Source organism: Pan troglodytes, chromosome 1 (assembly GCF_028858775.2).
Source record: "Pan troglodytes isolate AG18354 chromosome 1, NHGRI_mPanTro3-v2.0_pri, whole genome shotgun sequence".
Taxonomy (NCBI): domain Eukaryota; kingdom Metazoa; phylum Chordata; class Mammalia; order Primates; family Hominidae; genus Pan; species Pan troglodytes.
Window position 1 is genome coordinate 52,540,875 of NC_072398.2, and position 26,351 is coordinate 52,567,225.

Here is a 26,351-nt window from a genome sequence, read left to right on the forward strand (position 1 = left end):
AGCAATATTACTTTCTTATTTAGCAAAGTAATTACGAAAGTTCATGCTAAATTATGATTTCATAAACAAACACATACCACAGGAGTGCAAGCATGGATGGAAAAAAACATGCTTAATTTCCTAGGTTTAATAGCTTTTAATGCAACTCCACACCTATTTGTTGAAATGTGGCTATTTTGAAGGTCCCGTGCTAGAGGCAGCTAAGCCACAGGGAGAGGGGAAGAGATGAAAGAAAAACGCACAGATAATCGTATAGCGGGTCAGGTTATAGTAAGCATTCCAGGCAAAATACTCACATGGGTTATGAAGGGTTCAAACAAAGGGGTTCAAAGGAAGAAGGCATCATAAGAAGCTGGAAAAACCAAGAAATCTAATGGAGGATATGTAATTTGAGATGGGTCTGGAAGGATGAGTAGGATTTTGAAGACAGAGACAAACAGTATGACTTTTATTTCAACTGCTATTCTTCAGGTTTCAGTAGTCATCGTATTTCATTTGATGTTACAAGTTTTGGTAATTTCTTCCTTCATTTCTAGCTTCTTAAATAAACCCTCTGCTACATGACCTCTACTGAGCATTAATCATGCCAAATTAATCACTATTTTCTGGATAAGCCAAATATTCTAAAAAATCCCTATGCCTCTACTCATACTATTCTCTCTGCTTGCTTCACCTTTGCTCTTTTCCCTAAAGTAGGCAGCGAACGAATATAGAAGGCTTGGTTCATTTTCAATGTCTTCCTTGACCCCCACCTCGAAGAAGTATGTGTACCTCACAGGTATTTCCAAATCCTTCTGTATGTTCTTTGATTATTGTCTCTCACATTGTATCCATTTATCAAGGAACAAGCTTGTTCCTCCACACAGAGAGGTTCTTAAGTAAGGGCAGGAGAAGCCATATGGGTATCCTCCCGCCCAGGCTGTCAGGTGGTTGGTATTCGGTCTGTATATACTCTGATGCAATCAGTTTTTGAAGGAAAGAACGGTAAGCGCAAATAGAACCATAGCTTGTGTAGCAGGGTTCATGTAAGCAGTGGTTCTTACTGAAAAACAGACCCTGGTCTCTCGGGCTCACTTCTTCCTCCGTGTGAACCACTAATAGGAGGGGACCGAAGGCTGAGGCCAGGCCACCTGGAAGCCCACAACGCTGCTAGTAGCAGCGACAGCAGTAACAGCAACTCACCACTGTAAAATCCTCAGTGCGTTTCCATGTGCTTTCCCTGTCATCTAAATGCTTCTCTTCAGCGGCCTAAGGTGGCCCTTCTTTTTCCCCGAGTTCAGGGAAACACCTCCCTTCTTTCAGAATGTGAGAAAAAAATGGGATTTTCCTGGGGCTGAGAGTGGGGATTCCCTTTCCAGAAACGTGCAATTTTTTTCATCCCGCCCACCTGGACTGAAGGCAATCAAAGCGAGGGAGCTGGTGGCATAGTGGAACACTCCAAGCACCCTGGCCCCCCTCCTCCCAGAGAAGGGTCTGGAGCCCCGCAATCCGCTAATTAGCTCGCCCCCATTGGTTGTCCCCAAGGCACCCCCGTGCCGTCACTGTGCTATGCTAATGAGGGGGAGTCTCATTGGCTGGGCCTCCAGCTCCATCTCCACAGGGAGATTGCGGGGAGAGCCGGGTTGGCCGCGTCTGGGGCCGAAACCCACCGCCCCCGATTCCCGCCAGCTCAGGGCTGTGCCGGATGCAAGCCCCCCCGAGAACAGTAGCCGGGAGGCTGCCCTCTGGGAGGATCTGGCAACTGCCTTTAAGGAAAGTGCTTCACCATCAAGCGGCGCTCACTCCCACCCCTCTCCCCTCTTTCTAGGCACCGCGCGTCTTTTTCGGCGAAGTAACTTTTTATACCCGCCTCCCCCTAGTCCTGGGGACCAGAGGCGGTGCCGAGCCTGGGGGCGGTTCCTTGGCAGCGTTGATTCTTGTCAGAGCCAGACTTTTGCTCCTGGGTTGGGTTTGCATCATCCCCATTACACCCTCGGGAAAGAGGAGCCAGCCCCCTTTCAAGCCTTAGCTTCCGGCTCCAAGCCGACCCCCTCCCCCTCCCTGTCCCCTTCCCCTTCTCCCATCCCTCTCTCGGCCACAGCGTCTTGTTAGTCCTCTCCCTCTACTCCGCAATATTTTCTTTCTTTCTCCCTCCTCTCCTCCATTTGTTGTTTGATGTTTCCCACTCTTTGAGGAAGGATGGTTGATTTGGAGAGCGAAGTGCCCCCTCTGCCTCCCAGGTACAGGTTTCGAGATTTGCTGCTAGGGGACCAAGGATGGCAAAACGACGACAGGTGAGTGGTGTGGTGGAGGATTGTTCTGTAAATATTGCTGAAAAAGAGACGGAAATGGGAGGGCCGAAGTGGGGAAAGGAGGGAGAAAAGGAAAACGGAGCCAGAGAGGGAGACTAGGCTGGGGGAGGGAGTAAAAGAGACTCTGATTTGTCTCTCCATTTTGACTCTATATAACTGTTGCTATAGATAAGGAACTCTTCTTCTTTACACTTTTCTTATTCTTGCAAGGTATTTATTGCATTCATTTGGTGCTTATTCTTTTGTCTATCTGTGCTTTTCTAGGATGTGTATAAGGCTGGTATCAGAGGTACAATACACCCAAATGGTATGCAATATCAGTTCCAGAAAATTTGCATTTTTTCCTTAGGTGTGGTTAATCAAACTCAAAATTGCATGCAAGTTGTTTGAAAAAGCACATTAGAAACTTAAAATCTCCTGAGTCTATTTACCTCCTCCTTGTCTGTGTTGTCTTGAGTAGGTATCTACTTGGCACTGGAAATTTTATGCTGTTTAAACATTTTGGAGTTTTAAGTAGACAATTGGTTTAAATATGTAACAGGTAGTTAGTGAAAATGACAACCTTTTTAATACAATATACTCACTTTGAACAGGTGACTCTGACCATTATGAATAATGATGTTTGTATAACATGATACAACCTTTTCATAACTAGTATATATTTTTAACTGAAACAGAATATATGTCTCAAAATTAAAATTAAGTTTCAAAACTAGAATATTTATTGTTAGCAAAATATTGTTCATGTGTTTTATTTATAGCATTACTGCTTTGCACAAACTTCTGAAATTCCTCTGTCTATTTCTGTCTCAAGCACATTTTGTATTTCAGCGGATTTAGTATTTTCTGGAATAGTCATCCCATATATCACATGCCACATTTCTTTGTTTTAAAATAATACATGTATACTAACTAGGTTCTCAACTCAATTGAAATGTTTCATTGAAGTTTAGTTTAGTATTGATGTGCTATTTTAGTTATATAAAAGATCCATTATTGGTCAAATCCAAAATCCCCTCCTCATTCACCACTGACCAATACACTCTATTTCTTTTCTTCACCTTTTCAGCTCCCAATACCAACTCCTGTCTCTACACACTGAGGATTTTATCTTGAGCATCAATTATGGGCATCTTGTTTGGTCTCATATTAGTAATTTGAAAGGAGATGGATGTTTTGTAGAGGATATTTTGGTTCAATCTCTTTTTTAGGCAAAACCACACATATTGGCTAAAAATTTAAAGAAGTAATACCAATTTCTCAGTATTCTTGTAAAGTGTTTGAGTAAACTGAAGATAAAGAAAATAATTTTTAAGTGAATTTGTAATACAAATTGACATTTAGATAAACTGCATTAGCCTGGTTAAATGGCTTAGTAAGAGTAGCATGGTGTTCCTAGTGACTGAATGTATATTTAGTTCAGGACCTCAGGATCATTATATAGAATAGAAATCCTCTTTGTAGAAAGTGTGAGATAGATTAAACACATAAAGCACATACTTTGGTTATAGTGATGGTATTGTTGTTTGTTTGTTTGTTTTAAATATCATATCCAATATGTTAATTTTCATGTGGTTGCCCTCATTTTTCTAAGGATGCTGCAGAAATATTTTAGTAATTAAGAGTTTTGGTTAGTTGAACACTGCGTAAATGGATCAGTGCCATATTAAAAAAGTTTTGCAGAATGGTTAAAATTTTATGTTCTATTAAAAGGTTATGCTAGCCCAACTTTAACTTAAAAAGCAGGCCACATTTACTACTAAAATAAGTTATTAAACATTTAAAACAATCATTCAACCATTTTTAAGGATTTGGCTACTTTTGTGGCTTCATGGAAAACTATTCTTTGGTTTTGGTTCCATTTGTTGTTAATCTTTGAAGGCAAGATACTTGGAATCAGAGAAACCCAGATTCAGTCCTTGGCTGTTTCCTTCACTAGCTGACTGGCCTTGGGAAAGTCATTCAGCCATTATGAGATTCAGCAATATTATTTTTTATAATGGGAATTATACTGTCTACCTTATAAAACTGTGACAAGAGGAAGGATGGAGAGGCACAGAACTAACATTTAGTTGGAACTAAGTACTCCCAAGTTCTTTTAACTGTGCGGTATGTTCTTTCTTAGTTAATCCTCAGACAAACTCTGAATAGCAGGCAATTATGTTAGGCACAAGGAAACTGAAATTTTGGTAAATTAAATACTTGTCTTGGATATTATATCTTATCAGTGTAAAGATAACTCTTCAGTTCAGTTTATTATTATTCAAATCCCTCAAGAAATTCTTAAGTTCTTTTCACTTAATTTATTTGAACTTATAAGAATAATTTACAGCACCTAGCATAGTTTAGGTGGCTCATTAAATATTAGTTCCCTTCTTCACTTCTGATTTGCCCTTTGCAATCCTTTTTTTTCCCTTTTCAGACTCCTAAGCTAATATGTGGTAGGTAAAGTCATCTTCCTTGTCTATAATATGGTGACAAATTCCTCTTTGCAATTACGCCTGGATAGCAATCTTATTCTACTCAGTTATCTTCTTGGACTCAATTCCTATAGAGTTGAGGAGGAAGCCCTCTTCCATGTAGGAGTAGGTAGATCATTTCCAACAACAGATACATTTAATGCTCTGCCCATATTCTCAAAGCAACTTTCTTTGAACACCTCCTGCATGAGGTTTTCTCCCCACCACCAACCTCAGGTGCATCCAAGTCCTGCTTGGAGAACAAGCTGGAGTGTCACTGAGTAAATAGGCTGTTTCTGAATCAATACTTTTGCTTCCTTGCTCCTTAGCTTGGAGAATTCTGAAGCATGTTCTACACTGTGTCCAAAGGGACTGAGCTCCACTTGCCCGCAGTGATAACTGGCTTACTACTGAAAGCTTTATTGGCTTCTGTCTCTCTTCTCCCCTACTGGTATTTTATCTGTGATCAATTCCCAAATGAACTGCTTCTGCTGCAATCCTATCTCAAGCTTACCTTCTGGGAGAATCTGCATCAAGATAGCTGTTTTCTGGATGTAGAGAGCCACATCCTTGTAATGATGGGGGAATTGTGTTCCAAATGTAGGAGTATAAACACTTTCTACCTTGTTCCTCACTGTAAGAATTTCAAACTTCATCTTAGGTCATAGTTGACTGGCACATGAAAATGAATGAAGCATATGATAGATGCTCAAATGGGTGTTGTTAAAGACATAATATTGATGGGCCTATTAGGTGTAGGAAATGTGTATTCCATACCATAGATTTTCTGTGAATCAACTTTGGATAAGTAGGTCATCTAAATTTATATTGTGCCACCTTTTGTGTAGGTAAAAACACATACACATACACTGGCATAATGTACATGTAATGTATATAGTGTATATGTAACAGATATGCATTGCTTTTGTAATATATGTATTATAAAATATTGTATATTGTATGCTAAAATTGTATATTATGTAATGCATCATATATTACAAATATGTGATTAATAATATATATTATAATATATGTAATGAATAGATATGTCTTTGTATTATCTTTACGCCATCCTTAGATAATTGCTTCTCTCTCATTTGCACTCTGATATCCTTTTCTGAGTAGGACATATGGGAATAGGGTTAGACACAGCAGTGCAGAGAATTTAGCACATGGATAACACTACTTCTGTGAGGCCATGAAATAAATTTGAGTTGCTAAATGAGAATATTGCTTATGTGTAGGGATGTCTTTTGTATATATGATGCACACTTACTTGTTTGACATCCTGAGCAAAAAACAAAAATCTAATTCAAGTGGTTTGTATGATATGTCTTTAATGGCCATTCATTCATTCAGCTAATATTTGAATGTTTGCTATGTCTCAGGGCCCCATTAAGTTAGGTTTTGGGACAAATATGGAAAAGAATATGAAATAGCGCTCAGTCTGGAGGGGGTCACAGATATGATAAGAGGTTAATTCACCTCAGAATATTGACAGTATTGTTTATGTTATGATGATGTCCTTATAGAATTTCCATTTTAATACTGTCAAGAAGATTCTGCACCATTTGTAGAAAGGATATTCAGCATTTGCTTGAAAATAAAGTAGTTGAAATCACATATTAGAGATAGCTCAAGGCATTCAACATTCAATATTCAACTTCTGGCACCAAGCCATCTTCCTGCCTTGGACTCCCAAAGGGCTGGGATTATAGGTGGGAGCCACTGCTCCAAGCCTGTTTTCTGTTTTAATATTTCTATGATTCACAAAGCAGTAAAGATTTAGAGTATTCTCCTGCAGTTAAAGACTGATAAGTTACAGGTTTTAAAAGTCATCAGCCAGTTATACAAGTCTTCTCCTGTTTCATCATGATTTAGTGATTTTAAACTTTGGAACACAACACACTTAATGTGAATAAATTGTCACAATTCCAATTACTGTTAATGGAAAATCCTCAGTTGTAGCCATAGAAGAGAAGGTCATTTATTTAATTAAGACCATTCTAGTTTTCAAAAATCAGGTCACTTGTTTCAAATCCAATAATCATGTATACCTTTTGTATTTTATAGGTGGCCTTTAGAAGTAATTCAAGGAAGTCAACTAATGCATTGTAGTTGTTAAAACATTAAAGGATTTGAACATAGTACAAGTCAATCCATTAACAGTTTAAGAGGTATTTACAAAAATAGAAAAATATTTCAACAGCATTTGGAATATGTGTAATTTTAGATATACACTGCAAAATATATTGCTTTACATAATCAAATTCAATTGTGAGAATGGGTTTCGTATTGACATATTAAACATTTTATAAATTACTAACTTTATCTCCCATAATAAATTATATAGTGTTTTGAAAAGCAGCCATTTATTATAAAATATTTATTCTAAATTTTAAGTTCAGGTTAGTAAAGACAATTTTAAATTTTTGAGTGCCATTAAAATGAATGACACATTATTTTTACTCTTTAATCGATAGTGGCATCAACTATGCATATACAATATCTACAAAAATGATTTAAGTATTTACTTTAGAAAGAGAGTTTAGACAATCCTGTGTTTCTTATCAATATCGACTTTATTAAGAAAAATATCCACAAATAAGGCAATAGAAAATTAGAAACTTAAACAGATAATGGTATAAAAAATAGACTTTGAATATATATAGTGTAATACATAAAATGCAGAGAAAAATGTATTATTTAATAATTATTGTTTTTCAATCACTACTAAGAATTCAGACATCAATATTTTATATAAAACACACAAGGTTCTTTTCTTTTAACCAATTCTTATAAATAAAATTGAAATGTGACTTTTTAAATTACTGATACTTTATTTTTAAAGTTTGATTTAATTTAACAGCTATCGTATAGCCACTTTCTGCATTTGGTTATGTATTAGTAGTACTTCTGTGAGTGACTTAATCATTTCCCTGGGGCTCCACTGAATACTGTCACATTCGGTATTATGTTCCAATATATGAATTTCGTGGGGACACCAACATTGAGATCACAGCAATTGATCCTTTTGTCATTGATGGTTCATCTGTTTTTATTAGAGTATTTATGTATTGCCTATGTCATATTATTTATTATGCACCATGCTTGTCTAAGTTGTCTTTAGAAAATAAAGCAAAAAGCAATATTTTTTACAGTAAAACGGTAACCAGTTGCTTTATATACTTACAATTTGAAATTAAGTTCACTTGGCCTTTTTCTGAGCAATATTTAATGTTTAGTGGTATCCTTCATCGAGATGTCTGAGTTTTAAATTTGGAATTAAAATTTTCTCTGCAAAAGCAATCAAAACAATAAATAATTATCCAGAAAGACAATTATTTTTAATCTTTCACAATCCTTGATTGGATATGGGATTTTTTTTAATGGGTCATAGAAAAAAATCCTTTTCACAGAATCTTAATCATTAGCAATTGAATTGTAATTTAAGTAACAGACATCTATCTAAACATTGTGAGATAGTAAATAGGATAAACTGTATCCATACTGGTAACAATATGTTATAGTCATCTGCTCAACTTCTTTTTGAAATTAGGATGGATATGAATGTCAGACATATTACCAAAGAAATAAGACTTTAAGATAAAATATTTAGGAATAAAAATGCAGTATGGGGCAATTTATCTTTTACATTGTTTTGTAATTTTATGTGGCAATTCTAAAAAAAGGAAGTAGGCTAACATACAGGGTCAGAGAATTGGTAAGATGGCTATAAAATTGGTGAAACACCATCATAATAAGTGGTTTAAAATAATCACCGTATCAGTAGAGCCAATTCTGTTTTTGCTAAATAACATCTCCCTACAGAAACTTCTGACAGTTGTGGATATATTGGTCTTTATCATTTCAAAATTTAAATGATAGCCTGCAGAAACCCTTAATAGCATTGACATCGTTCTTTCACAGACATTAAACACCCTACTAATTATCAAGAAGCACACTAAGCTCTAGGGATAAAATTGTGAGCAAAATAGACCTAGTTCAGATGTAAATGATTTTACAGTAGTGGAAACCGATATTAGATTTAAAAATACATATGCGAACTTAATTACAGTTGTGCTAGGCTATAAAGGAGAATGGCACAATGTTATGAGAGAGCATGATTGAAGATGAGCCTAGTCTGGCAGATGAAATAGTGGTCTGGGGAAAGTTTTCAAAGAAATCTGTGTTGAGATCGAGGTCTAAGGATGAGAAGATGTTGGTAGATTAAATGGGAAAAGAATATTTCAGGCTAAGGAGCAGCTTGCCTAAAAGGCCAGTGCTGGGAGAGAGCAAGGCATTTTCAAGGAACTGAGGAGAGTCAGGAGGCATTTGGAAGTATGGGTCTGGAGTTCAAGAGACCAAACTAGGCTTTACATGTGGCTTGTTACTGAAGCTATCCATAGCTATGGAGAAAATCACTTATAGAAGAGAAGGATGGGCCTGGAGCACTGACACAATTTCATACACAGTACAAAGTCAAAATTGGTTGGGTGAGGTTGTAGACGGTAGGATACAAGTGAAGGTGGGGGACTTTAAGTCCCTTCTCATCTTGAGATTTCTGCCTATGTAGAGTAGAGATGGATAAGCAAGGCCAGAAACTTCTTTAGAAGTAGAAGTGCTGGTGGTGTGTGAAATTTTAAAGGTATCAGCAAATGACCAAATTTTATGAACAAACAAATTGTCAATATTGAGCATAGATACTGTTTTACTCTTGCAATTAAATAAAATATAGAACACTGTTAATCTGTCAAACATGCAGTGTGATCCATATCAAGTATGGATATCTAATATAAATGTATTTCTATTGTTGTGCTCCATAACATAGAAACCAAGAAATTCACCACACATCATAACCATGTTTTACTTCGTCAACCAAACTACATCATTAGTTTTTTGTTGCCTAAAACAATCACTGATAGTGACAACTTTTCTGATATTATGTGTTTTGTCACTGTAGTTTTCTTAATTAAACACTCATGTAATAAAAACAAAAACTTTGTGCTCTTAGGAGCTGTGGTTCCTTTGCATGCCTTGCAGCCAACCACCTCCATCTCTCCAGCTTACAGCTTTGTTTATGTGTATTTGGTTTCACAATTTGTCCCAGAAAATTCGGTATTGGCGGACCCTAAGACACTGGGATATTTCATTGCATACCTTTCATGTAGAAGAGTGATCATGTACATGCTTGCAGCAGATGAATAGAAAACTAGGCTCCATGGAGGCCAGAAAACACCATGAAATGACATTGGATTCTCTGTAGCTGGTCATATAAAAGCAGAGGAGTGAATTAGAAATTTCTGACCCTGACTCCTTAATAACTAGGTACAACTAGAACAAGCTGACTCATACATAAAGTCTTACATGTAGTATAATTTCAGATTAAGGAGGAACCACTGCATATACATGAAAAAATAAATCATTAACGTAAATGAAATAAATTAGTTCAGTGATATTAGACTTATTTGTCTCTCTTGACTGGGAAGTGGAGATGGCTTTGGAGTTTGGAGGTAAAGAGTTGAGAACCTGGAAAGCCCTAGTTGCCTGAAAGAGAGAAAAATATGCTCTTGGATGTGAGGCAGAAGATAATCAGCAAAAGAGGGAGACTAAGGACAGTGAGATTTCTCTCCACAATTTTGCCTTAGATTGAACGTATTTATCTTAGTCTTTTCTAAGAAATAGAAGCAGTGAAGGAAAACAGAAACAGAACCCAATTGTCAAGCATGGCTGATGTGTAGGGGACAATTGCCTGGCAGCACATCTCCAACTCTTTGACCCCTTTCCTCTTTAGAGTCTTAGCTGTACCTCTCTTCCAATCAGTGCTTTAGTAGTCTTAGCACTACTGCAATTATGCCACGGCTTTAAAGGGTGAGAATCATATCCCTCTGTGTACACATTCCTTGAATTCAGAGTTGTATTACTTCCAATTTTCACAGTATGTAAATATGGGTAAGAAATGGACTTTGCATATAAAGCCAGAAAACAGTAAATCTAAGAAACAGTGAACTGGTTGTTCCTGGCTTTTTTGCACTGGACTTACACAGAATCATAATGATGAATTGTTATTACAAGGGCACACTTAGCCATCTTGTAAATCACTGTGTGAATAGGGATAAAAGTGGATTAACACATTTCAACCTCATTTAACTCCCTGTGGGAAAACTTGTAGATTGTCCACATATTATAAACAACTAGTTGTTAACAACAGGGTCCAGATGTCTAGTTTAATAATGGACAGTCTGCTGTCTCAAGTCTGTCAAAAACTGAAATACTACTCTGTCCCCTAGGGATCAGATAGGGTGATCAGCAAGCTGCACAGGTTCCATTAAGGAGTGATGGTAACGACTTCTGTCACTGCCACACCATGTGGTGATTACATTGGCAAATTATAGATGGAAGCTGTCAGTATTTTGTTTCCATTTCTTACCTTTCTCTGCTCAAAAGAGTTTATGTGCTATTTCATCCATTTCCAATAAAAATGCAGAAGATAAGGTGAAAATGTATGATAATATTGAATATAGTATTTATCACAGCATCAGAGAACATTTACCAACTACTTAGCATGTGTCAAACATTTTTCTAAGCATGTTACATGTATTATGTATTACTTTATTTAATCTTTATACCAATTCTGAGAAATTCCATTATTTTTCACATTTTACAAATGAATCAACCAAGGTACAGAAATATATCACTTGTTCAAAGTCACATAACCTGTAAGAGGTAACTAGAATCTAATTATTATGCCTATTCACTATGTTTACAACATACACAAATGTGATTTAATGCTATTTAAATAATGGGAAGAACAAAATTCAAACAAATTTAAAGGCTTTTGAAGTCAGAAAAGTCATACAGCTCTTGCATCCCCATAGGCCAGTGTTATAGTGACTTGATTAAAATAAGTGTTAAGGAATTTTTGAAGTTGGTCATACTTTCTGAAAGAAAAACCCCTTTTGCCTCTAGATGTAGAGCATGGTTCTTTTGACAGTCTGGAGAAAGTAGAATGACATGGAAAATCAGCAAAACAAACTAAGGCAATGGTTTTATTTGTGTGTGTATGGGGGTATAGATTATTATTGATTGATTGACTGAAATAGGGTAAAGGTAGTTAGTATCCCAGAAACAAAATAAAAACAGTATCCCAGGAACAAAATAAAAACAGCACAATGGATAATATGAAAAAGCAAGTGAATAATAAATGAATCATGAGCATATATCAATCAAAAAGGCATCATGTAAGATCAAATAGTTAACTTACTAAGACGTTTTAAAATGTCCATTTTGAATGCTTTGGACAGGGTCATCCATTTATTTGCTACTTTAGTTAATCCACAATTATTATTATTTTTTATAGCTATGTGTTTTATTTTTCAATATTTTTCTCAGTAAGACTTTAAGATTTCCGATTTATGCTTCTGTCTCCTGAAGTATTTGTACTAGTGTGAAATTGATTTTTTTCTCAACACTGTACTGGGATAATGAAAACACTATGCAGGGATGTTATCAAATTTACATATCATAAAGTGAAGTTACTTGATTAAGGGCTTAACACTTACGCCTACTTATTAGTATGTTTTGCCTGTTCTAAAGATTTGCAGTGGTTCACAGAAATTCATGCAATAGCATAGAATAAACAGAAGGTACAACAGAATGAAAAGATAATAAGGAAAAAACCAAGTTAGGAGTATGTAGGTACATAGTATGACTTCCACCAATTTGTATGTATTTACTGGAGATGGGTTGCGAGGTTAGCCAGAGCAAAGATAAGGGCATGATCAGTTGCATAAGATGAGAAATGAACTAGTAGTTCAGAAGAAACACAGCTTTCCTTGGGGCTCAAATTTAAAGGAAATTTATCCTGTGGATCTTTGATTAGTGTATAGTATTCTTATCCACTCTCCTATCATAAAATAGCAAGTTTCATAAGACTCATAACATTCTCACTCCCTGGTGCTGATATAACTAGAGAGAATTGTTCTCTTAAAGTAGATCTACAGGACACACCCAGTACTGTATTTCAGGTATATCCTATAGGAAAAAAAAAAAAAAGTACGTGAGGTTACAGATTGATTATATTATTGATATATTATATTGTGTACAGTGTACACTGCTCAGTCTTTCATGTAATCTTCCTTAAAAACCTTTTTTTTTTAGTGTAGGTGGCTTTGATTAATAATAAAGGATGCGAAGAGATTGAAGTTACATTCTTTGTTGAGAATCTGATATGTAAATGTAGTCAATAGATACTATAATAGAATGGCTGTCCTTTGATGGAGAACATACTAGGATTCTAACCAAAACACAAACCTGAATTATGTTTACTCTCTCCTCTTCACCTATATTGGACTAACTAATTTATTTTCTTTTTCCACAAGTGCCCAAAGTAAATATACAATTTAATGTTCTATTAAGACTTTGTAAGGGCTGGGTGGGTGGCTCATGTCTATAATCCCAGCACTCTGGGAAGCCAAGGCAGGCAGATTGCTTGAGCCCAGGTTCTAGATCAGCCTGGGAAAAATGGCAAAACTCCATCACTACAAAAAGTACAAAAAATTAGCCAGGTGTGTTGGTGTGTGCTGTAATCCCAGCTACTCGGGAGGCTGAGGTAGGAAGATCGCTTCAGCTTGGGAGGTCGAGGCTGCAGTGAACCGTGATCACATGATTGCATGCCAGCACGAGACCCTGTCTCAAACAAACAAAATAAATAATTGAAAAATAAAGACTTTGTAAGAATCCTGAATTTGGTTATTAATATAGCCATATACAGCCAGCCTTCTCATATCCATGGGTTTTGCTTCTGTGGATTTAACCAATCATGGAGGGAAATTATTTTTAAAAAACAAATAATCCCATCAAAAAGTGGGCAAAGGACATGGATAGACAAATCTCAAAACAAGATGCACAAATAGCCAGCAAACATGAAAAAATGCTTAACATCACTAATTATCAGGGAAATGCAAATTAAAACCACAATGTGATACCACCTCACTCCCACAAGAATGGCCATGATTATGAAGTCAAAAAACAATAAATGTTGGCATGGATGTGGTGAAAAGGGAACACTTTTACATTGCTGGTGGGAATGTAAATTAGTACAACCACTGTGGAAAACAGTGTGGAGATTCCTTGAAAAACTAAAAGTTGTACTACCATTTGATCTAGCAATCCCATACTGGGTACCTACTCAAAGGAAAAGAAGTCACTATGTGTGTGAAAACGACACATGCACATGCATATTTATAGCAGCATTACTTGTAATTGCAAATATATGGAACTGACCCTAAGTGCCCATCAACCAACAACTGGATAAAGAAAATGTGATATATATATATATATATATATATATATATATATATATATATATTCATGGAATACAACTCAGCCTTAACAAGGAACAAAATAATGTCTTCTGGAGCAACTTGGATGGAGCTGGAGGCCATTATTCTAAGTGAAGTAACTCAGGAATGGAAAACCAAACATCATGTGTTCTCACTTGTAAGTGGAAGCTAATCTATGAGGATGCAAAGGCCTACGAGTGATATAATGGACTTTGGAGACTTGGGGGGAAGGTCGAGAGGAAGGGTGAGGGTTAAAAGACTATATATTGTGTACAGTGTGCACTGCTCAGGTGATGGGTGCACTAAAGTCTCAGAAATCACCACTAAAACACTTATCCACATAACCAAAAACCACCTGTGCCCCAAAAACTATTGAAATAAAAATAAAAATTAAAAGCCTACTACAAAAAATAAAAATGAAAACCCAGTACAGTATTACAATTATTTACGTAGCATTTACATTGTACTAGTTATTATAAGTAATCTAGATTTGTACTTGATGGGAGGGTATAATTAAGTTATGTGAAAACGTTATGTCATTTATATCAGAGACTTGAGCATTTGTGGATTTTAGTATCCCCAGGGGTCCTGGAACCAGTCCCCTCTAGATACCAAGGGATGACTGTTTATATGCACATAGATAGAGATATATATAAAGCCCATGACTGTTATAGCCAACTTCTGGTTGCTAAGTAATTCATATCATATGAATAACCTCAAGCTAGTGCACAGCTTTTTAATTTGTCTATCACCATTATTATCACTATAATTATTTTAATTATAGTGAATTATCATTAATTCATTAATATCAATTAATTCATTAATATCAATATAATTATTTCAATTCTCCGTTTCAAAAACTTACAGTAGATTTGTACTATTTTTTTCAAATTCCCTCCTCAATTAGGTATTGAGCTCCGCCTATTCTTTCTTGGTACAGTTTCATCCTATCTTATTTAAATTACTACAGCACTTGCCAGCATAGCTCATTATTCCAGGTCTGTTTTATGCACCCTATCTCCAATAATCTTCAGTGCTTAACTCGAGCCTCAGTCAACCTATGCATTTTCATCATAGTCTTCTTAAACATGATTTTACCATATCATCTTCCCATTTAAAAACCTATGGTATGCCATTAATGCTATTATTTGAAATTTAAACTGCTGACTCAACATTCAAAGCTCTTTATTAATTGGCTTTTCTTCCTAAAATGCTTTTTGAAATTTGATCTGTGTATTTATTCACAGAAATCATCCCTCTTTTCACAAGCTGATGTCTGCTTTAGTGCCTTTGCTTGTGTCATATCATGATCTGAGGCTGTCTGGTATCATGTCACCCCCTTTTTCATTACCAGACTCTAAATTGGATGCAGTGCCAGAGTTACTAATGACATTTTGAAATCACTCTGATTACTTCATATAATCTACATGCCATTATTTTGTTTTATAATTATGCTTATATTTTTGAAGGTATAACATAACTTTCTAGAGGTAAAGCCATGTCTTTAATTCGTTTTGGATCCTCCTACATTATTTAACGCAAGTAGTCCATACAAAGGCTCCAAGAATTTTAGTCCTGTAGTATAAAGAAGATATTACCAAAAGAAAAAGAAATATTTCACAGCTATGAATATATAGGCCACCACATATATATATGTACATTATTATAATAAAAATGAGTCATTTGAATTAAAATTCTGATCCCCCTTAGAAACAAAATAGTTTTTAATGTTCATTCTAAGCCTAGGCATTGTAGTTTAAGGTATTTGACTTGAAAATGTCTTTTCTACATCTAATTTAATATTCACAAGGAGCTTTTCTGTGGAAATAGCAAAGCAGAATGTGCTTCAGTCCATAATTCATACTGTGACAGTTCAAATGACTGTTAAAGTGAATTCTGAAATTTACACAGGGAACTGCTCAGTGAAAACCATCAATCTGCTTGACAGCCAGCAGTGCCATTGTCCAAGGGACATGTGGAGGTGTTGTAAATGATCAACTCCATCTCATACTCACATAGGTAGTGGTAGTAATACAGAATTGAGATGAATGGTATTGAATTCTTGTGTGTGTGTATGTGTGTGTGTGTGTTGGTCTTCTGTAAAAATCTTTTTCTTTTCCTTATTGAGAAACAGTGCTTATAATAGTTTAGGGTCTGTTTAGTTTTGCAGTGTTAGTATGAATAAAGAATGGTTTTCTTGAAGAATAAAAAGTATGTGAAATACATCTGTGACCATTATCTAAACAACATGTTCTAAGTATTCGAATAGAAAGTACGCTATTCAAAAATATGTACATTCCTATTATTAAATGTGTAGAAAGTCACATCTTTTGTAGGGTTTTTTTTTGTTACATGGAGTGACCAGTTTTTTAAATTTTTAATTTTTGTGGGTACATGGTAGGTGTATATATTTTTGGGGTACATGAGATGTTTGGATACAGGCATGCAACGTGTAATAATCACATCATGGAAAATGGGATATCCATCCCCCCAAGCATTTATCCTTTCTGTTACAAAAAATCCGAATATACTCTTTTAGTTATTTTCGAAACCAATCCCACTACTGGGTATCTACCCAGAGGAAGAGAAGTCATTATACAAAAAGATACTTGCACATGCATGTTCATAGCAGCACAATTCACAATTGAAAAAATTTGGAATCAGCCCAAATGCCCTTCAATCAATGAGTGGATAAAGAAAAAAATAAAAAAATACATATATACACATATATATGTATGTGTGTGTGTGTGTGTGTGTGTGTGTGTGTGTATATATATATGATGGAATACTACTCAGCCATAAAAAGGAATGAATTAATGGCATTTGCAACAACCTGGATGGAATTAGAGAATATTATTCTAAGTGAAGTAACTCAGGAATGGAAAACGAAACATCATATGTTCTCACTCATAAGTGGAAGCTAAGCTATGAGGATGCAAAGGCATAAGAATGATACAGCGGACTTTGGGGACTCGGCAGGAAAGGGTGGGAGGGGGTAAGGGATAAAAGACTACAAATTGTGTTCAGTGTATGCTACTCGGGTGATGGGTGCACCAAAATCTTACAAATCACCACTAAAGAACTTACTCATGTAACCAAATACTACCTGTTCCCCCCACATTTTATGGAAATAAAAAATTATTTTATTAAATTAATTTATTAAATTTTCTTAAAAATAATTTTTATTAAATTTAATATAAATTATTTTTTATTTTATAGAAATACAAAATTAAAATACATAAAAGTAAAAGTACATTTAAATTATTATTGACTATAGACTCCCTCTTGTGTTATCAAATACTAGGTCTTATTCATTCTTTCTGACTATATATATATGTATATATGTATTTACATATGTGTATATACATACATATATAATCAGATACATATATGTATGTCTACAGACATATATATGTATTTCTAACTATATATATGGTTAGGAAGCATTTGATAGCACATATAGTAATATATAACTTTCTAACTATATAAAATTATAACTATATAAATACATTTATATATTTATATATAGTTAGAAAGTTATATATTAATATATTTATATATAGTTAGAAAGTTATATATTAATATATGTGCTATACATATAAATATATAAATATACAGTTAGAATGAATAAGATTATATATATATATCTTTTTTGTCTTTGGTACCCATTAACCATCCCCACCTCCTCTCCCAACACCCCCACACTATCCTCCCAGCCTCTATTAAACATTCTTCTACTTTCTGTCTTCATGACTTCAGTTGTTTTGATTTTTAGATCCCACAAATAAGTGAAAAGATGTCATTTCTGACTTATTTTATTTAACATAATGACCTCTAGTTCCATCCATGTTATTGCAAATGACAGAATCTCATTCTTTTTTATGGCTGAATAGTACACCATTGTGTATATGTACCACATTTTCTTTATCCATTCATCGGTTGATGGACACAGGTTGCTTCCAAATCTTGTGCCGCAACAAACATAGGTGTGAAGAGCACTTTTGATTTACTTCCCTCTTCTTTGTAGTGCCAGAAAGAAGCTTGCAATACATCTCTTTACACTTGAAGCTTTACTACCACATGGAAGATAGGAAAGAAATTCTAGTACTTACAGAAACATATAATTAAATGTATGCCTATAAACACTAATTAAAATTTTTATTATCGAGTTGCTCTGCCTTACTGATTCCATTTTTCCTACAACATATTTCATGTAATATCTCATTCTAGTAAACTTTTATAATGAAGCCAGGGTCAGCTCCTCTGTGCATCCCAAATTATGTTCAAATTTAACTTAATCTTGCTACCTTATGAGGTGGGATAATGCATAAAAAGTACTTGAAGGATATGATCCCACACTTACAGTATCCTTGACCCTTATATTGTGCTGGAGAGATAAGACATACAAATTAACTATTATATAAGTTAGAATTTGGTACAAAGGATTGTACTATGAGAGCATTGGAGATTTGCATTCTTGGAATATTGTAGGTCAGTCCACATTGCCCTGTAATATGTTGATTAATGAGTCTTCAGAATGCAAAACTTCTTTTAACAAAGCCATCATTTCATCATATAGGTGTTGAGGAAGTCTTGGTATTTTTGGTGCGGGGGTGGTATATGACAAGTGTGTTAGTCTGTTTGCATTGCTGTAAAGGAATACCTCAGGCTGGGTGATTTATAAAGAGATTAATTTTGGCTCACAGTTCTTCAGGCTGTACAAGCATGGTACCAGCATCCTTTTTCTGGTGAGGGCCTCAGGAAGCTTCCACTTATTGTGGAAGTTGTAAGAGGGGAGCTCGAATGTCACATGGCAAGAGAGGGAGCAAGAGAGAAAGGAGGTGCCAGGCTTCTTCAAACAACCAACTCTCTTGTGAACTCAGAGTGAGAACTCACTCATTGCAGTGAGGACTGCATCACATCATTCATGAAGGATCCGCCCTCATGACCCAAACACCTCCCCTTAGCCCCACCTCCAACATTGGGGATCATTCTCTATCTCTCTTTTTTTGTGTGTTTGTGTGATTCTCATGCCTCAGCCTCTCGAGTAGCTGGGAGTACAGGTGCATGCCACTATACCTGGCTAATTTTTGTATCTTTTTGTAGAGACAGGGTTTCACCATGTTGCCCAGGCAGGTCTTGAACTCCTGGCCTCAAATGATCCACCCACCTCCTCCTCCCAAAGTACTGGGATTACAGGCATGAGCCACTGCACTCGTCCTGAGATCTCTTTTCAACATGGGATTTGGAGGTGGTGTAACATCTCAACCATATCAGTAAGGAAGAGAATACACCTATAAGATGTGGTTGAGGTGAACTCGATTTTACTGCCAAGTAACGTGAAAATATCAATTTAGAAACAGGAGCTTTGTTTTACTTAAAATTTTAAAGTAGATCAACCTTCGGGATTTTGTGAGTGATGGAGCCCTTGCCCACCCCAACCTCCTCACCAAAAAGTCATTTTCACCTGGAGGAGCATGTCCTACATTATCTGGAAGGGCAGTGAAGAAAGGAATGAGGCTAGTGCCAGGGTCTGGGAGGAAGCAGGAAAGCAAGGCTCTGGAGGAGGAGTGTGGGCTTGGGGCTGTCACCTGAAACCCCTCCTCCATTGCAGTGACCATTACACTATTTCTCTTTCTTATAACAAGCCATCTCATAATTAGACTCTGTCCTGCTTGTTAACAAATATTATCTGTCAGTAGCTGGCATCTGCTGATCACCTGTGGCAGATGTGGGATTTCTATACAGTTCTTTTTACCCTCACCCTTTTGTATTTTTGCTCATTTGGCATATTTTAAATGCCTTGTGTGAAGAACAGCTATACTCGGTCAAAAGTGTGGGAAAAGTAAAGATTGACAAGTAGCAGTATACTTGGCTTTATTCCTTTCAATGTCTGCTTTAACATTTTGGTGATTTCCCAAAGACTAGGGGGTCACAGTGTGTTTACTTTGCATTTTTTTTATTTGTATAAATTTAAGGGATATAAGTGCAGTTTTGTTACGGGGATACACTACGTAGTGGTAAAGTCTTGGCTTTTAGTGTAGCTAAAACCTGTATAATGTATATTGTACTCTACACACTATTTTTAAAACAACAATGGCTACAAAAATGTGTTCTCTGGTGTTGGAATGAAAAAAGCAAGAGGAAAGTCAGAGTCACTTTGTTTAAAAAGTAGCATTTAGAAGGTTTAGGAGTACACTGTAGGTAATGCTTAGTAAAAATTGATTTAGAAATCTGTATGCATAAATTAAAAAACTCTTTTAATGAAATGGGATGAGTATGATAGACTGTAGGTTCAAAAACTGACTGAATGAAAGGGACGATTCAGTATATTCAAAACACCTACAGAGAGCCAAGAATATCAAAAATGTGGAACAGTAGTCACATATAATCAGAGTTAATGAATAAATGTCACAAATACACATACTCATGTTGTATACTTTTATAAGAAAGGGAGCAATTCATTAGATTGATTATGAAGGGGCTGGCCTCAGAGGGATTGGTTTTTGGTTTGGTAAACTCCCCAAAGAGAGACGGTTTCAGAATGGAAACATGAGGAAAAATGTTATGCTTAAACTTAGAAAATTTATTTGCTAATAAACTATTCAAATAATTTTATTATTTTATTTTAAAAATACATTTTTGACATTTAATGCCAACACCTCTAGACTACAAATACTACGTTAAATTCTTTCAAGAACATTAAAAAATGTAAAGTTGGTACATTTTAATGTATATAACTTTTAAAAGAAGAACATGTAAAATACTTTGACTATTCACGTGTGCACACACACACACACTTTTTTTTTAATATATAGTGACTTTAAGGATTATGTTTACACAAGTGGAGTTATACCATAGAAGATATTGTTGTACAAACTGATGTTTTCACTTAACACATTGTTACATAAACCTACTTAAATCCATTGTTTTGTGACACGTATTTCTAAGTAGATTCCAAAACAGATTACTTTTGATAGTATAATATTCTATAATATGAATATATCGTGTTTATTTAATTAGGTGTTGTTAGATATTTAGGTTGCTTTAATGTTGATATTTTACATTCTTGTCTTTAAATACTTATAGGCTTTTTGGGGGATTCACTGATGATTTTACTAAAATAAATTCTTCATTTACTAAATAAATTCTTTCATTTACTAAAATAAATGAAATTACCCTGTTGAGGAATAAGAGTATGAGTATTTATATTTCGTGGTGTTTAATGCATACTTCCATATCATACCCTAGAAATATGATTTCGTTCCTATACACAGTTAGTAGTCTATGTATTATTGTTCCTTGGTAAAAATTAATTGCTGCCCATAACTATACAACTTCTATAAATCATTGTAAAATATAAGTTTCTAACATGACTGATTAGAAAACACTATGTTAATCCTTTTTACTTTCTGGGTATACTATTGTATCATTGTAGATTTGTGTCATTGGGAAAACAAAGGCAAACAAGGACATTTACACAGCTTATGTATTAAGAATAACAATAAAAGTGACTGCTTTTTAAAAATCTCAACAGAATGTTTGCAATAAGACAGTACAGTTTTTGTTTTGCTAATAAAATCTTTGTTTTGCTATGTGTTAGTAAGGAAAGTAAAGGAAACAGATTAATAAATCACACTTTGACATTGCCTTCTTGGAGAAGCTAATGATAAAAATAGATAATATTCATGTTTTCATTATTTTAAGTAAATCATCACATTTGTTGTGTACTGCACCTGGGGCATTAGGGCAACAGCTTTTGCTTTAAATGTTTGTTTTCCTGTTTTTTTTTCCATCTATTTAATTCACATTCAGTGCTACAGAATATCACTTTTCAGTCAGATATTACGAGTCAAATGTTTATGTACTGCCAATGCTACTAATACCATGTTCAAATAACCTGCAGAAGTTGAACTGCAAGATTTAAGATATTCAAAAGCCACTCCGTCTTGAAATAGCAGTTCAGGTTAACAATAAAAGAGAATTTGCCCCTTTCTTTGCCTCAGCTGATAGAAAAGGTTTTTCAAAGTATTGATTATGATTATTGTAATTTTTCCACACTATCTTATCAAGGCAAGAACCAGGCAGGCATTGAGCCAGCAAGTGCTACCATTTTTGAAAAGATGAATGAATTTTTCTCTCAAATAATTAGATATTTGGGAGCAGTGGAGCATGTCAGTATATAAGCAGGATAATTTGAACTGTCTTAATTTTGCAGTGGACTTTTATTATACTTTTCATCATGTTACCCCTACCCATGCCATTGCATAGTCAATTTAATTCTAAAAGCAAATATCAAAGAGTTTGGGTTACATACTCTATGGGTTATTTTTGATACTTCTTTTCATTAAAACAGAAGATTTAAGTTTAAATGGAAAGTAATTTTTTTTCTATTGAGTACTTACATAAAAATATGTCTATAGATTATTGTAATCAAAGCCTACAAAGCTAAATCTTATAGCCTTATATCTAAATCAGGACTCTGAAATTAAGACATGATACACAGCGATCTGAATAATTATATGGAATGTTAATAAATGATAATATTTCGTGAATTCTGGTATGATTATTATGGTAGCAATTACATAATATAAGGTAAAAGTCATATGCTTCTTTAATGTCAGTATATTAGAGCTGTTGAGGGTATAAAATCTTAACCAACTCTTTCTGATGAGTTTGGTCCCTCTTCCAGCGTTTAGTAACTGTATGGTCTTGGGCAATTATGTAATCTCTCTAGTTGTCAGTGCTCTCATCTGCAAAATGAAGATAATAATTTTACTGCTGTTGGTAGGTAATAGATAATTTATGAAAATTCCTTAGCTCAGTGCTAGGTAATAATTACTGCTAAATGATACCTTCTTAGTCTTTAGAAGTCATCAATATGTTGTTATTTGATTTTTTAGGATTTAGAAAAAATATTTTTGAAAACACATTAAGTGTATAAAGTGCCAGTTCTTGTTAAAATTTTATTCAAATTTTTTCCATGATTCGAATGTTTTCTATATTTCAGTAAGTTGCTTTGAGGAAAGTAGAATCATCACAGCAGAAGTTTATTGCTCTTCATGTTTCATAAACTCAGTCCATTTGAATGATATTATGCTAATTGAGTTTTAGAGAGTCAAGCTTCACGTCAAATATTTTTTCTCTCATACTTGTGGAAAGCAAGAGTTCTGTTCTCCTATTAGCACTTATTAAATATTGTGATTATTATTCAATGTGGACACGTTTTATCAATAAAATAAGAGCTCAGGGGAGGAACACGAAGAATATATAGTTTGTAATGGTAAGATATGGTGGAAGAGATTGTAAATTGTACCACTTACAGTTGTTGTTGTTGTTGTTGTTGTTGTTTTTGAGACGGAGTCTCGCTCTTTCGCCCAGGCCGGACTGCAGTGGCGCTCTCTGGGCTCACTGCAAGCTCCGCCTCCGGGGTTCACGCCATTCTCCTGCCTCAGCCTCCTGAGTAGCTGGGATTACAGGCGCCCGCCTCAACACCAGGCTAATTTTTGTATTTTTTAGTAGAGACGGGGTTTCACCGTGTTAGCCAAGATGGTCTCAATCTCCTGACCTCGTGATCCACCCGCCTCGGCCTCCCAAAGTCCCAAAGTTGTTTTTTTTTAATCCTCTTGATTTTAATGTTAGTAGCCTCTAAATTATTTGCCTCTGACTATTTCTTTCTACTTGTCTTCCTGAAAACTCATGTTTCATAGTAGAAAATGTGGTTTGATATTGGCTTTTCCAATAGCAGAGTAAGAAAGTGACTCAATGATAAATCAGGTACTCTTATTAATGATAACAGAAACGAATAATAATACAGGTAAGAATTCTTATTATTCTAGCAGCAGGAGATGTCTAGATTATCAATTGACTAGTGTCAAACAAATTTGCCCCAAAATGATTGAATTCTTAATAATATTACTGATAGTTTTAAAACTTTAAATCAAGAGTTTAAAAACCCCATGAGATTTTTAAATAAAACAACAAAATGGGGAATTTAGCAGCAAGAAAAGAAGTGAAGGGCTTGATTAATCTGCTAATTATATGCATATTAATTAATTAATTTCCTTATTTTGAAACAGAGTCTCACTCTATTACCCAGGTTGGAGTGTAGCAGCAGAATCTCAGCCTAATGCAATCTGTGCCACTGGGGCTCAAGTGATCCTCCTGTCTCAGCCTCCCAAGTAGCTGGGACCACAGGCACTCGCCACTACGCCTGGATAATTTTTTGTATTTTTTTTAATAGAGATGGGGTTTTGCCATGTTGCGCGGGCTGGTCTCGAACTCCTGAGTTCAAGGAGCTCAAGATATCTGCCACTTTGGCCTCCCAAAGTTCTGGGATTATAGGCATGAGTCATCATGCTTGGCCTGCTAATTATATAATTAAGAGTTCAATAGAGTTGAGATTTATGTGCATTTAATAAAAAAAGTTTCATTTATGTTTATTGCCTCTATAAAATGTAACTGATGGGCTATAAAAACGAAAGTACTTGAAAGTATGAGTGTATCTAAAGTTTTAAATCCTGTACTTCTAGATGAGCTATTCCATTTTCAGTCTATGAATTGCTAAGACTATGTCCAAGGAATTACACTGACAAACCTAATGGATGAGTGAGTGAATGTCCTTTTCTTTTTTGATTACAAGAAAAAAATACTCTAAAATAATCCCATTCTCTTTCTTGCTCTGTTATTTGTGAGTCATCAAATTCGTTTTGTGATCTCTATAATGTTTTTTTTTAATTAGTTAGCTTCCTCTTGGCTGTAATAAATAGCTCAGTTATTTCCACTAAATTGACCCATCCATTCCATTTATTTGGGCAATTGAATTATCAACTGAGTGGAATGACAAAGAGAATTCATTAGTATTAATTGTTTAGATAAATATGTGTGGTCCAATAATCAAAATATAAATTAAATATATGTGTAGAAAACCTTTAGAGGAAACGTTTCTTTTCCTCTCTTCACAGTTTATTTACTCACTACCAGTTACTTGATGTGTAAGTCAAGTCCCATCCTCTCTTTGAAGAGATAATTTGTGTAAAGTGTTTGAAACAGAACAGGATTGCATAGTATCTTAAGGTTATAGCTAGTTTTTAATTTTCTGATCTTCCTTTTGCCTCTTCCTCACTACTGAGCTTTCTTCCTAGTCTCAGTTTTTGCGCTTATTATTTCATTTTTATAACTACTCCCTTGAGTTGTCATTTTTAAAATATCTGCAGTTTCTCCAACTAGACTCCAAGTCTCTTCTACATCGTATTGTACTCATACTTGAAAATAATAAATGCTTGGCAAATACTGAATGATAAGCCTCTTCTGCCTGTGAATGGTCCTTGTTCTGAGCAGAACACATGTGTGCTGACTCTTTTTCATGGGACCCACGCCTACTGGAAGCACCCTCTCCATTCGGAGTTCATCTTTGCAAACCCCACCCCCAAACAAACAAACAAAATATTTTGTTTGGAACCCTGGGCAAAGTCTCTTGAATATTAGACTGGGTGATAAATCATGAATCATATTTGTACTTGGGTAAAATTTAACCCAAATTCCATTTGGAATCTTCAAGCTAATTAACTTCCTCCTGAGTCCCAAGGTTCTTTTTCTAGCAAAGCTTATATATTTACTATTAAAATAAAATCTGATATAAAAGTTGACAGGAATTTTCTCTTGACAACATTATTTCTAGTTACTACAATGTTTGACAATATACTTTTCTGAGAATATGTTCATTCATCTGTACTCTTTCTGTCTCATCCTCATACTCTGTTGATTTAATGGTCCAGGCATGCCCCTCTCTGCTAATCTTTTCTTCTAAGCCTCTTGGAATACGTGCACCCTTACAAATAAATTTTCCAGCACCTTCAGTTTTTTCAAGGAGAGTTCATCCATTTGTTAATTTGAATAGGAACCAAACTGTAACATTAGAATCTTTTTAATAAAAGCTGCTCATTTTCATACTGCTCCCCATATATCACAGGTTTGGAAATGTGTTACCCCTCTTCTTACAAATTATACACCATTACATTTCCCCTTATTTGAGGCGTACGTTATTTATTACAGCCTTTGCTTTTTTCTTGTCACTGTGTTTTGTCAACCTTTGGTGATTCCTCCACAATTATGGAGGGTTTGGGCGGGAGCTTCTATTCTTTTTATTTTATTTTATTTTATTTTATTTTATTTTATTTTATTTTAATCCCAGATGCTAGTATCATTGTTTTCGCATTCTTTGCCCAGGTAATACCCTGTTCCAGACCCTGCCTTTA

General features: G+C 35.2%; 1 protein-coding gene across 6 annotated transcripts in view; it reads left to right on the forward strand.

Annotated features, from left to right (window-relative positions):
* Positions 1-1,576: 1,576 nt before the first annotated feature.
* KCNT2 (potassium sodium-activated channel subfamily T member 2) overlaps positions 1,577-26,351 on the forward strand; it is a 389,618-nt gene continuing 364,843 nt past the window's right edge. For 4 of the 6 annotated variants that reach the window (XM_001134868.5, XM_009440093.4, XM_063794175.1 and 1 more), the window contains exon 1: positions 1,591-2,273. In XM_001134868.5, coding sequence (XP_001134868.1) covers positions 2,179-2,273 — 95 coding nt within the window. In that variant the 5' untranslated portion in view covers positions 1,591-2,178. Of the gene's footprint in view, positions 2,274-26,351 lie in introns of all 6 variants that reach the window. The other 2 variants (XM_514073.6, XM_016934731.3) reach the window with 1 other exon arrangement.